Source organism: Syngnathoides biaculeatus, chromosome 15, assembly GCF_019802595.1.
Source record: "Syngnathoides biaculeatus isolate LvHL_M chromosome 15, ASM1980259v1, whole genome shotgun sequence".
Taxonomy (NCBI): Eukaryota; Metazoa; Chordata; class Actinopteri; order Syngnathiformes; family Syngnathidae; genus Syngnathoides; species Syngnathoides biaculeatus.
In genome coordinates, this window is record NC_084654.1 from 11,636,468 (window position 1) to 11,649,806 (window position 13,339).

The 13,339-nt window shown below is 40.6% G+C and overlaps 1 protein-coding gene across 3 annotated transcripts in view; it reads right to left on the minus strand.

The window, feature by feature from the left end:
- Positions 1-7,273: 7,273 nt before the first annotated feature.
- arid1b (AT-rich interactive domain 1B) overlaps positions 7,274-13,339 on the minus strand; it is a 196,833-nt gene continuing 190,767 nt past the window's right edge. For 2 of the 3 annotated variants that reach the window (XM_061843426.1, XM_061843428.1), the window contains exons 16-21: positions 11,973-12,096; positions 11,292-11,408; positions 11,112-11,187; positions 9,944-10,685; positions 9,361-9,491; positions 7,274-9,182 (exon numbers count right to left, since the gene is read on the minus strand). In XM_061843426.1, coding sequence (XP_061699410.1) covers positions 7,440-9,182; positions 9,361-9,491; positions 9,944-10,685; positions 11,112-11,187; positions 11,292-11,408; positions 11,973-12,096 — 2,933 coding nt within the window. In that variant the 3' untranslated portion in view covers positions 7,274-7,439. The remainder of the gene's footprint in view (positions 9,183-9,360; positions 9,492-9,943; positions 10,686-11,111; positions 11,188-11,291; positions 11,409-11,972; positions 12,097-13,339) is intronic. The other variant, XM_061843427.1, reaches the window with a different exon arrangement.

Sequence of the window (13,339 nt, forward strand, 5' to 3'; positions counted from 1 at the left end):
TCCATTACGTGTTTGTGGATGTTATTATTATTATTATTTTTTAATCCAATCAGGCTGCAGACAGTATGTGTTGCCATGACACTTTAATCTTCAATCTGTCGGCACGCCAGTCCAGAAGATTTAACAAACTCCCCCGGTCTAGAGCGTACCTCTTTGGAGCGTTATGTCATGTGCAGCGCTGTATTTGCGCTTGTCACAAAAATAGAGCCCACATCTTGAGAGCATTCAACATCTTCCCTTTTCTTATCATGAGGTTCACTTTGTCATACACTTCTTTGTTTTAAGCGCAAAATACTATATATACATTATGTACAATAATATAAATTGTTTGGCAGTATTTTTCTGGAGAATCAGCAAATATTTTGTACCACAAATGGAGACTGTCATGGCTGAGAACAGAGTACTGAGAAATGCAATCGGCAGTTACAACATAATGGAGTCCTACAACTATGCCAACTGCTCTAGCGGTCATATTGTTGCAATTTCCTGCTACGCCCCCTTTTGTGTGATTAATTGCATAACCAATCTTCAGCTTCTCTGTCATTTTGCACCCCCCTCCCCGCTCCATCTCATTACCCTTTATGAAGTACTTTTGTAAATGTATTTTTTTTCGATTTTCTGCCAGAATCTCGCCTCGTTGTTTGTATTTGGGTCCAACAGTACACTAATTTATATTTATATTCCTTTTAAAGCTCTATATCCAAATGCCCGAGTCTATATCTATATCTCGACTGACCTGCTTGCCTTCATTGGCGAAAGGTTCACTGTGGTGATGGGACTGTGTTAGTGTTGGAGCAAATGGTTGGAAAGAACAGATGAAGTTCCTAATGGGTCCAACCTGACTTGCGAATGTCAACTCAGTATCCGTCAACAATTACTCACACATCTGCCTACACTGGTGGTGAGAGGCAGCAGGACAGCTTACTGACAGGTAACCAAGTGCAGCATCCTCTCAGCCATCACGTCTACACAGTCGGAGTGTGATGACTCAGCTTCTCAGGGACAAAGAAGTGTGGGAGCTTTTCTCCTGCATGGTGTCTGCCCACGTGAAATTCAGCCGACATCACCATCGCAAGACGTGTGACTAATTTTAAATAACAGGGGAAGACTAAAATGTGTTGGTCTGCGTTAGCTATGTGCAGATCCATAAAGTGAATGAAGAAACTTATTACACAGTCTTATTTTAAAAATTAACAAATCTGAAGAGGACCCAGTTGGCAGGATAATATGTTGCTGTGAAAATATATTTTTCCCAGCTCCTGATTTCATTTTTTTTGCATATCTATCACACACAAAGGTTTCAAATCATCAAACCAATTTTAACATCACTCAGAGACAACTCGAGGAAATACAAAATGCGGTTTTCAAATGAGAATTCAGGCACAAAAATAAATACAAACCTTTCTGACCCTCTGTGAAAATGTAATTGCCATTTGAACCAAATAACAGGTTGTGCCACTGAAATCAAGTGTTTGCGATAATTGCTGATGAGTCTATCACATTGCTCTAAAGAAATTTGTCCCTCTCTTCTTTGGAGAATTGTTTCAACTCTGCCATATTGGAGGTTTTTCTTGCATGAACTGCCCGTTTAAGGTCACACCACAGCATGTCAATTGAATTTAAATTTGGACTTTGACTTGGCCATTCCAAAACCTTAATTTTGTTCTTTCTTCTTGAGGTCCAGAGGTAGCAAAGCAGCCTCAGGCTACCACACTGCCACCACCGTGCTTCACTGTTGACATAATGTTCTTTTTATCAAATGCTATGCCATTTTTATGCCTGATGTGACTGTTCACACACCTTCCAAAACATCTTAAATTTTTGACTCATCAGTCCATGGAATGTTTCTCTAAAAGTCTTGAGGATCATTAAGATATTTTTGGCAAATGTGAGATGAGCCTTTGTATTCTTTGCTCGCAGCAGGTCTTTTTTTCTTTTTTTTTCCTGGGGAGTCTCCCATGGATGCCATTTTTGGCCAGTGTCTTTCTTATAGTAGAGTCATGAACACTGACCCCTAACTGATGCCTGCGAGGCCTGCAGGTCTTAAGATGTTGTTTGAGGTTCTTTTGTGACTTCCCGGGTGAGTTGTCGTCACACTTTTGCAGTACTTTTCATTGGTCATCCATTCCTTTTAAGGTTTCAAGGTTTTTGCCTTTTTCCAGTTTTCTCCATTTGTGGATAATGGCTCTGACAGTGGTTCGCTGGAGTCCCCAAGCCTGGGAAATGCAGACTCCAGACTCACCTTTCCCACATTTGTGGTTAGTCACAGTGATTTTGTGATTTAAAAAGAGGGTGGGTAATTACCTTTTCACAGAGGGTCAGAAAGTTTGGATATTTTTTGTAGCTTAATAAATTGAATTGTCATTTAAAAACAGCATTTTGTATTTTATTGGGTTGTCTCGGTTATATTAAAATTGGTTTGATGATTTGAAACCTTTGTGTGTTATAGATATGCAAAAAAAAAAAAAAACAGGAGGGGGCAAATACATTTTCATAGCAGTGTATATTCAGTCAACGGATAAAATATTGATGTAGTCCTCCTTCTGTTTGCAGTGATCGGCAACATGTTAACAGCAGCGTGCTCAGAGGCAGACAAGCCACCATTGTTCATCTGCAATACAGGCAGCTATCAAAAAAGAAAATCATTTACTGGGACTATGTTACTGCATAAATAAAAAAAAAATGCATCTATCCAATCTCCAGTTTTTCAGAATCAATAAAAACTGCCTTAAAAGTAAATCAAAGGAAACCACAACAGAAAAGTATTCAACAAGACATTCAAATGATTGTTTCCAAAGTTGTTGCTACAAACGTAATAATGTTTAAGTAGACTAAGACAGAATGTAATCAATATGGAATAAAACATTTTTTGTTGGAAGCAGTGACGACACGCACAGGTAAAACTTAGTCAAAATGTGTTTATACTTGGTTAGTGATCACAGTGATAATTGACACTTTTGTATTGATACTATATAATAAAAACAATATGACGAATTGTAATGTGTTTTGCTCCCTCACTGCAACAAGCTTTCCGGAAAGACTCCAAAGACTTTGATTCTTTTGCTGGATACATGTAACAAAGAAGTTTTGATGGATTCATTCCCCCATTTAGAAGCCTGTTACTACAATTTATGCAGTGGGTCAAACAGCCTCTGTATATATTTTTTATTTGCATGTATATGTACAGGTACGCAGCTACTGTATGTACATGCATATACAGTAATTTTTCCATCACTATGATTTTAATGACAATTGTTGGTTACTTGAGGGTGTAGTGCACCTCTCGTCGAGAGTTAGCTGGGATAGGGTCCAGCATGCCCGTGACCCTTGTGAGGATAAGCAGTTCAGACAATCGATGGATGAAGATTTTATGATGATAATGATTAACCATCAGTAAAACGATATCTCAAACAGGAGTGCAGATATTGTATCCAAAATTCAGAATTCTTTACAGAACTTTGATAGAGAAACAGGGGGATGCACCTGATTTTCAAAATAAATGATCTTGTCGACTTGTAGCCTTAATAAAAGACTTATTTTCAGTCATTCTATGCATCCCTGTACCAAATGGCCTACAGCCCAGTGGTTGGGCAGTGGGGGCCCCTGCTTTAAATATTTAGTCAAACCAAGAGATGAGGAAAAGGTGTAGGACAATCTGGAGAATTGAAAAGTTTGAGCACATATACTTCCACATACAATTTATTGTACATTTCTCATTTTTTGCCTCTGGGATTTGATTTGATTTTTAAAAAAAATCTATTTTCCATCATTACTCAACTGAGATTGGGAGAGAACCAGGATATCCATGAGACATGATTGGCTGTCAATTGCATTGCCTGTGTATAAACACAACCATTCACACCTATGGGAAATTTAGTCTTTAATTAACCCAAGAAGTATTTTTTTTTTAAATGATGAGGAAGATACACAGAGATGGGGATTTAAACCTGGATCCCTTCACTGTGAGGCAGACATGCTAACCACTATTGCACCCTGCCACCAGATTTTTCAATTTTCTCTTAAATTGTACAGATCAAAGATCAGATTATTAAGCAAATAATTCTTGTAGTCTCATTCGTTTATGTGTGTGTTGCATTTTCTATCCACTTGGCACACTATGAAAGTACACTCAGGAATGCTGTAATTAGTTGTAGGCTGTCAGTTCGAGTTTAATGAGTATACCTACAGTATGTGTTTATACCTGTTGCGCAGCTCAATCTTTCCTTTAATGCCCAGTGTGTCACGTATATAATGGGTGTTGTCATCTTGAGGAATGCTATTCTTAAAACCTTCCTGGATTAGACGTAGCACGGGCCAGAGGAATTCATTGCAAAAATATACAGAATACAGTGCATAATGAGGACTTTCACCTGTGGTGACACTCTTACAAAAAACATAAGCCTACACGCCCGTATCAGAAATATAAACTGTGTGCAGTGTTTCAATTAGATACTTATAGCAATGATTAACATACAGTAAGTCTGCAATAAGTAGAATTTGGGGTGTAATTGTTGTAAATTATGGGCGAAACAAGGCAGACAGCTTCTCTACACTTAAGGAAGCGTACAGTGCATGTATAGTGCATTCTGTGAATATAGAAGGGAACTCTTGCAAGAAACTAAAGATTTGACAAATACAAGAGCTGTGTCAAAATTTTTGTATTTCAGAGTCGTGTAGGACTTACTGCACTCCATTTCACCAAGGTGTTTTTAATACTTTGGTTAGGAACATGAGGTGAGTGGGGAGGAATTAAGAGACTTCTCTTAGTGTGATGCAGTCCCATCAATGATTTATTTTGTGAAAGATGGTTAGATGGTTAATGATTGTGACTTCAGCATTTGGTCGACATTCACAGTTACAACCTTGGCTTCAGATGAGCTTTCCTCTCAGCCACAAGTTTGGCAATGCATCTTTAACACAATGCTTGGACACCCTTATGTCATATCTTGTGTACTGTACAGGTATTAATATTTTGGCACAATCAAATGTACCACTACAAACCCTAATGAATTGAGGATGCTGTGTAAAATGTAAATAAAAAAATGAATGTAATCATTTCCAAATGATTTTCAAACCCTATTCAATTGAACACACTACAAAGACATCTAATGTTTAAATTGATAAGCTTTATTTTATTTTCAAATATGCACTTATTTTGAATTTGATGCCTGAAACATGTTTCAGAAAATTAGGTCTGGGGCATGTTTAGTACTGTGTTATGTCATCTTTCCATTTAACAATACTCCATGACCATTTGGGAACCGAGGACACAGCTTGTTAATGGTTTGTCGGTGGAATCCTTTCAAATTCTTGTTTGGTGAACAACTTCAGTTGCTCAACAATCCAGGGTCTCCATTCTTGTAGTTTGTGCTTAGTAATGTCCCACATATTTTCAATGGTATAGAGGTCTGGACTGCTGGCAGGCCAATCTAGTACTCACGACAAAGTTGTCGCTGGCTTAATACGTGTAGAATGTGCCTTTTGTCTAGGCTTTTTTGTCATTTTGAGAAATTGCAGAACTTTTCCCACCTGTTTTATGTATCACTTCCATAAATAACCTATACATAGATTTCTGTTGTTCTAGTCTGCTTTTATTGACATTTTCTTACTTTCTATCAGAAGCCCCAATAATTTGTACCAACACTGACATTTAGAAGCGCTCATGACTCCTTCCACACTGTCTAAAGGCCACAGCTCCAGTTTCCAAAGCACAATTCTTCACTGATTAGGTATATTATTATTTTTGGTGATGAGCAGTGTTTTCAAACATACCGTCTTGACCACATTATTTCAGGTGTTATTTGCACTTTTGATAATTTTTAAGTTAGTTTAAAAAAAAATAATCTCTCAATAGTTTTGAAACTAGTGAGTGGCTTTCCATCGTCCACAAATATTGTGCGCAGATTTAAGTCTTGAGGAAAGCTGACATGAAATTTGTGATAACATTTGTCAAGAATTCCACTTGTGAGATCCTGCATAATTCCATTAGACAGAAATAAAAATTTGTAGTAATTTTATGTTATAAAACAAAGTCAATCAGTAGACAGCTAGTGTTTTATTGACCTGTAGATCGTCTGAACATAATGCAATATCTGCGATGCTTTGTGATGTTCATAGTACATTTATTTGTGACATGTGCAGCACAAGAGTATAAATGTGTATACCGGATAAAAGAGACATACTGTAGTCATACGAAAAAGGCAAATTTTACAATGAGCATTTTTAACGTCTTGTAGGTTTCAAACACATTTCTTTTTAGGGCCTTCAAAAAAATATGCCCAGTGATGTGAATGGAGGACAGGAACAAAAAAGAAATGTGTTTAGTTTTCTACCGTAACCTCACCTAGATATACTCTCACCCTGGCACTTTCACGTTTGATAACCAAAGCGATTGTTTTCTCAGCTATAATACAGTACAATGCATACAGGCTTTTATTGATTTATTTTTTTTATATTGAAACATTGGTTACCATGTTCAAATATCAGACCCCATTAACAAAATACTCATAATAACAATAACAAATGTTTAACAACAATAAAAGCATGTTAATAGTCCCAGCTCTTGCTATGCTTGATTGAGATGGACAGTGTGCCTCCATTGTACAGTTCGTATACAGTGATGAAATAACACACACGAGAGGTGGACCAAGCATCGATGAGACAAAAGTTCCAAAGTCGTTGAGGCAATGATTAATAAATTAAACATTTCTTTTGGACCGATGCACTTCTCTCAAGTTGATTGGCTGGTGCAAGCTGCCTCCTTGTGGCCTAAAGTACACGCTGCAGATAGGTTTTCATCATCTGGTTCATCGAAGGGGACCACTTGTTCTAGTCCTATTGCACAAGTTCTCTTCCAGCGACGGAGACATAAACATTTCAAATCAAGCAGTGTGTTATTTTTCCACAAGTGCTGGCAAAAAGTTCAAACTTCTTTACAGTGTCACATTTTTTTTTAAAATAAATACTCTCCAATAAAAAGTAGATGACCATATTTTAGGTTTTACAAAACCGAAAAGAAACTCCTCGACACAAGTCAGCACCAAAATCTGGTGGTAGCTTTGGGTGGGGGGGAAAAAGTAAACAAATGTCAAACATAATATCAGCAATCCAACACCAGCAGGTATTAAATATTTGTATTAAAATGAAAACCCCAAACCCACATTTAACAGGGCTGAAAGGCGCGCGCGTGTGTGTGTGTGTGTGTATATATATATACATATATATATATATATATGTATATATATATATATATATATATATATATACACACACACACACACACACACACACACACACGCACACACACACACACACATAGGGATATTCTGTTAAAGTGGAATAAAAAAAAAGTTTAATCAGTTTGATGAATTAAAAGGAAGCAAAACAAGTGAAATTTGTCCACCTTAATGTCTTCCAACTAAGACTTGCGTCTCCTCCTGTCATAACTTCCCCAAGTGAAAGAGAACCTGGCAAATAATCGCCACTACTCCAGCGTTAAGTACGGAAGAAATGGAAATGTCTAACAATCTGCTCTCGTAGAGCACAAATTGTGTCTTGTTCTCTTCCACTTTGGCCATGGCCAGCAGGCCTTTAGCTGCTCTACATAACATGCTCACGCTAGGTGGATCCATGTGGGGGTGTCCCATGTGCAATAAGCTGTGAGGGTTATGCTGGTACTGCGCCATGCTGACGCCATCCTCTAAAAAGGCTACCAAATTACCCACGCTGCCTTTCTGCATGGCTATGACACGTGCCGCGATTGGGTCTCCTTGTGCCAGGTGGGAGGTGATGGCCACCGCCATCTCCCTGTACACTTGGGCCTTCCTCTGACCTACATAGCGGACAAGTACTGTGAAGAGTTTCTCTTGCCGACTGAAAGGTGGTGTGGCAAGGAGGAGATCCACGTTACCTTCCTGGATGCTCAGCTTGCAAAGGCACTCCAGAACCAGTCTCTGAGGAGTCAGCTGGGAGTAGGCCACTGCCGAAGGGAAGGGGTCCTGGGCTTCGGCTGACGGGCACACCATCCAATGGAGGAGACCGTCCAAGATGGGGAGGCAGATGGTGTCAGCATAAGTGGAGAGATCCAGCTGGCCAGCGATATTAGCCAGGGTAACCATTGCATTCTCCCTGAGCTGACTCAAACACTCCCACCACCACTCGGATTGACTGCTTGAAAGCCCCAAGTCCAGCTCGTCTCTTTGATAGCTGGGACGCGATCTGGTCCTCTCAGGGTGTTGGTGGTGCAACAGAAGGAGCCTGCCAAGAAGAAGCACCAGAGCAGGGTGTCGCGACATATCCGTGTCATTCCCTGGGATGAAGGACAAGCCACGGACGATGTTGGAGATGCAGAGGCAGCGTTTGGCCAATGAGTCCTGCCAGGCTGATCTTGTGGTCAACGGGGTTTCATCCAGGCAGCGTGGCTCATCCTCCAACAAAGTGATGTGGTCCTGTTCTCCATCTGGATGCACCCTGAAAGGGTACGATGGCAATGAGCGAGCAGGGTGGGCGTTTGAGAGTGCGTCAACCCGCGCGCACAGAACATCATCGATGGTAGCCGTGATGCGTTTTCCGGGTTGTTCCTTCCCGTCGTCATCCTGGTTTGCGTTGAGCATCTTGTCCTCCACCCTGGTATGTGTCCCACTGCGGGGTTCAAAGTACGTCTGAATGTGAGCCGTGGTGTCGCCACCACCAGCTTCCCAGTGGAGCAGCCCACTGGTGAACTGATCAACCAAGCAATCTTTCATGTCTTCACTAAGGTCGGTTTCGTTGACAATGGTAATGGGGAACTTATCATATTTGCTAGCTTGTTTAGGTTTTGGTTCCACTTCAGCAACAGGCAGCTTAACAACATCACACTCATTTTTACTCTCTGCTTTAATTTCATTCTCATCTTTTTTAAAGCACTGATCAGGTTTTTTCTTCACTTCAGTTGAGATGAGCTCTCCAGTAACAGCAAGATATTCCTTCATCGTATTTCCCGGTAGTTCCTCCACAGAATCAGATGTAGCTTGGACTGCAATTTCTATTTCATTGTCCAAGATGGTCTCTTCCTTCCGGTAGGAGGAGAGGTCCAACAAGCTTTCCTTTGTCACCGCCCCTACTTCAAACTCTTGCAGGATGCCAAAGATCTCAATCAAGCAACGGCGGAAGTACTCGACAATGAGCTCCAGGAAGCCCGGCAACTAGACGAGACAAAAAATGTGAACACCAACGGTGAGCAAAAATCTCTTAAAAGATACAAACATTTTTTAAAAAGTTTTCTGACATGCTCTCCATTTGTGGTTTCACCAATACTGTACTTCTCGGATTAGATTTAAGAGAGGAGTACATCAGTGAGGTGTTGTCAAGAAACTGCTTTACCTGGGAGAGGTTAAAAGAAGCAACAGTGCTGTCATCGTAAAGCAGAATGTTGATCGTATCAAGAGCCCATGTGCTCTCTGCTAGGAGCCCCGATTTGAGAGACATCATCACGCGCCAGGCCTCAGGCATTCCTGGGATGAAAACCGCGGGAGAAATGACAGGTAGGTTGCAAAGGTAACGTTTTACTGTCAGACAGAAACTGCGGAGGGACATAATTATGTCCAAATATCAGATACGTGCACACAGATGTAGCATCTCCTCCAGGGCAAGCATTATCAAAACTATCCCATTAAAATATTGTTTGAAGAATAATGAATTAATTGATAAGATATAATTGTTAATTTAGCCCAACATATGATAGCTGTTTTTTTAATGCAAGATTGTGCAAAGTGCAATTCTGCAAATTTTGCATTCCTGTCATTTCTGTAAACTTATACTCTTATTAATTTACAAAGACAATAATTCCTACAGAAAGCTTCCAATACTGTATATCGTGTGTTGTACGATATCAGAAAACAAACTCGCGTACCTAAACTCAAACGCTGGACATGCAATGCAATACAGAGATGTGTCCGTGTCTCACCTGTGTCCTTGGAGGTAAGCTTGCGGTGAGGGCGGAGAATTGGCAAGGTACCCTCCACCGATCCAGGTGGGTAGTTGAGGTCCCTTCTCAGGCTGTGAGGAAACTGACCCAGAGGCCCACATCCCTGAGAGCCCACCATGGTCATCCCAGGCTTTGACATCTTAATGGCTGATAGGAAAGCTGCTTTGCTAGGTGACACACGAGAGTCCAATGAGCGCTGGAAAGCTCCTGGACTGGGGGCTCTAGGTGGGTGGCTTGCCAAAGATTGTGAATTGGAGTAAGACGAAGGGGGGTAGCGGGGAGAAAAGGGAGGCATACCGCCTGATGATGACATATAAGGAGAATGCCGATGCCACTGATCCTGCCCCGGCCGCCCATCCATGTCTTCTCTGCCAATCGAAACGTAAGGGGGCATTTGGGACGGATGTCCTTGCCGATTGGGATAGGGATAACCCAGGTCTGTCCTGGATGGCCACATGTTGGGACCATCAGTGTTGTGGTTAGGAGGCGGTACCCCACCCATCATTCCATGCGGGCTTGGCATTGAAGGACCGATACGATCGCGGGGGTAAGCGTAAGGGAACTGCCCTTGGATGGGTCTGTGATCTGGGCCCGAATAACCCCCGCCATACTGGTTATACATGTCTGCCTGCTGGTTGGAGTACTGCAAACCGTACATGTCACTCTCGTGCCTTTTGGGGGGAGGACCATACACGCCGTCCATGGATCGTTTGTAGCTCTGCTGAAGCAAAGGTGAATGCTATTAGCAAGATTGTTTCAATGGATGAACATTTCACATCATCTTCAGGTACTTTTATTGTGGCAATTTTACGATAAAAAATATGCAAGAGTGCCATTTATAATGTAGATAACCTAAAAATGAAAAGAACATGAAAAGTGAATACTGCTAAAAACCACAGGCAAAACTATTCACTCATTTAAAAAATAACTGATTATCACTAGCATGAAAATATTTTAATGCTCAGTTGTTGACTTCACAATATGCTTTAAATACAGTAACACATTTCTTGTACAGAATGAATATGTAATGGATGAATCTGAGTCCGTGTGACTGAACTGGCATTAATCAGAAGAACCAGCTCCAGTAGTTATCATTTGGTTGGATCTCATGGGATGCAAAGCATTTTAAGCACCATCTGCAACTCACCTGTTGCTGTTGGTACATGCCAGAAGGGTGCATCCCGTATGGCATGCCAGGGTACTGTGGACTGTAGCCATCATGTCTTAAACATAAAACAAATGGGAATGGAACACTCATTGGTTTCCAAATAGGCACAAAAAATGCAACAGATAATGAAATTACAACACATCACACACAGGTTCTGACCTCTGCTGTGAAGGGTATCTGCTGGGAGAATACATGCTACCCTCACTGTGAGGTGCCATGTTGTTCTGACTACCAGGGGGACCCATGCTTCCCTCCATCCCCATCAAGTGGTCCGGTCTGCAGATAAAACAACCGTTCCGTTTTTAGACAGACAACCTCCAAAATTGAATGAGCCGGAGGTCATAATCAACCTTGGAATATACCCATGATTTTCAGGGGGACTCTAAACTTGCAAAAGATTCCAGAGGTGGAACCAGCATGATGACTTTAGCATATCTCTCCCGACTTCTGGGTAATTAATACAAGAGATGAACTGCCCAAAAGCTACAAAATTCACATCCAAAGCACAAGTAATTAAAAACTCATTTTTCGTGACCAAGTAGGTCACATTTAATCATTTCATTAACATTTCTTGTTTTTACCATTTGTTTTAAAACATTTTGTACACTTGTAAAACAGGTAAGAGGACTAAAACGGTAAAAACCTGTACATGTAATGTCATAATTTGTACCATGATGCCATTATTTATGGTGATGACAGTTTGACCCTAGAATTCAAGAATTTAAGAAAGATTTCGTCAACCAGATTTCAAATTTACAGGTTCCACTTGGATGTTGTCACAATAATTTACATAACATAGCATGATTTCTTCTATAATCTATGTATGATTCTAATTCTCACCTCCTGTCGTAGCCATAGTACTGTGAGCGTTGACTAATGGTCAGGGCTGTGTGCGGCCGACCGTACAAGTCCTGCACACTTCCAGGCGGCATCTGGCCCGGCATGTAGGGATCAGCAGCTGCCACTGAGGGGGACAATCCAAAGAGGAATATATATGCATATGATTATATATACTATATATACATTTCACATATGTTGTTGTTTTCCTTTCAGCTTGTCCCTTTCAGGGTCGCCACAGCGTATCATCTCAGATGAATGCATATATAAGAATGTAGAAACTGTGACAAAATACTATATTTGAACATGCATTATGATAATAAAAAAGCAGAATGTGCAAATGTGACCTAAAATGTATCCTATTGAGGCGTGGCCTCTACACGCCAGCAGGTGGCAGTATTACCTCGTAGATATTCACCAGTTTCAACTAGTTCATTACTTATGACTGGTTTTGGACTCCTACACTCAGAGAAGAACCACCTTTGACCTCCAGGTTGTTCTTCTCCTGAACTCTCAGAACTCTGACCTCTAATAAAACTGAAGCCCTTGGGTGAGAGGCGAGGTAAACCACCATTAGATGCACGAATAGACAAGTCTTCAATCAAACACCACTGACTTGCACGTATTGACAATTTAGAGTCTTCAATTGCCCTAATATGCACGTTTTCGTAAACATGGGAAGATAAAAACTACAAAAGCATGAGGGAAACATGCAAATGCCATGCAAGAAGACTCGAGATAAGTTTTGAACTCATGACGTCAGATCTGTGACACAGATGTGATGAAGATTGAAGCAGGTTATGTTGTTAATGGATGGGCTTCTGGTCACCTTTATTGAACGGAATTAAATTATTTTATTATTAATCAGTTTGATCGTGGAATTTTGTCTGAGGAAATTCTGCTAACAGCAATACAATTTACTTATCATCATTTTTTTTAACCATAAACAGTGTTCCAAAATTTGATGTTGATTAGGCTCACTTGCTGTGGTTGATCAGGGGCTTTTCCACCAAGGAGCCCAGGAACTTTAAATTCCTGATTTTAGTTGAGCACATGGATTGCCACATTTCCATCACACTTATTCATTTCAGGGTAACATCAGGGTGAACTGGTCTCCAGTCAATCGCAGGGCACATATAAACAACCATTCTCACTCACATTCACACCAATAGGAAATTTTGAGTTTTCAATTAACCTAATGTTTTAGGGTTTTAGGAGGAAACCAGAATACCTTGAAAAAAATCAACACAGGCACGGGGAGCACACACAAACTCCACACAGGTGAGGCCGGGATTTGAACTCGGGTCCTCAGACCTGTGAGGCAGACATGCTAACAAGTCATCCTCAATTTCAAATATTTTTGATCTCGT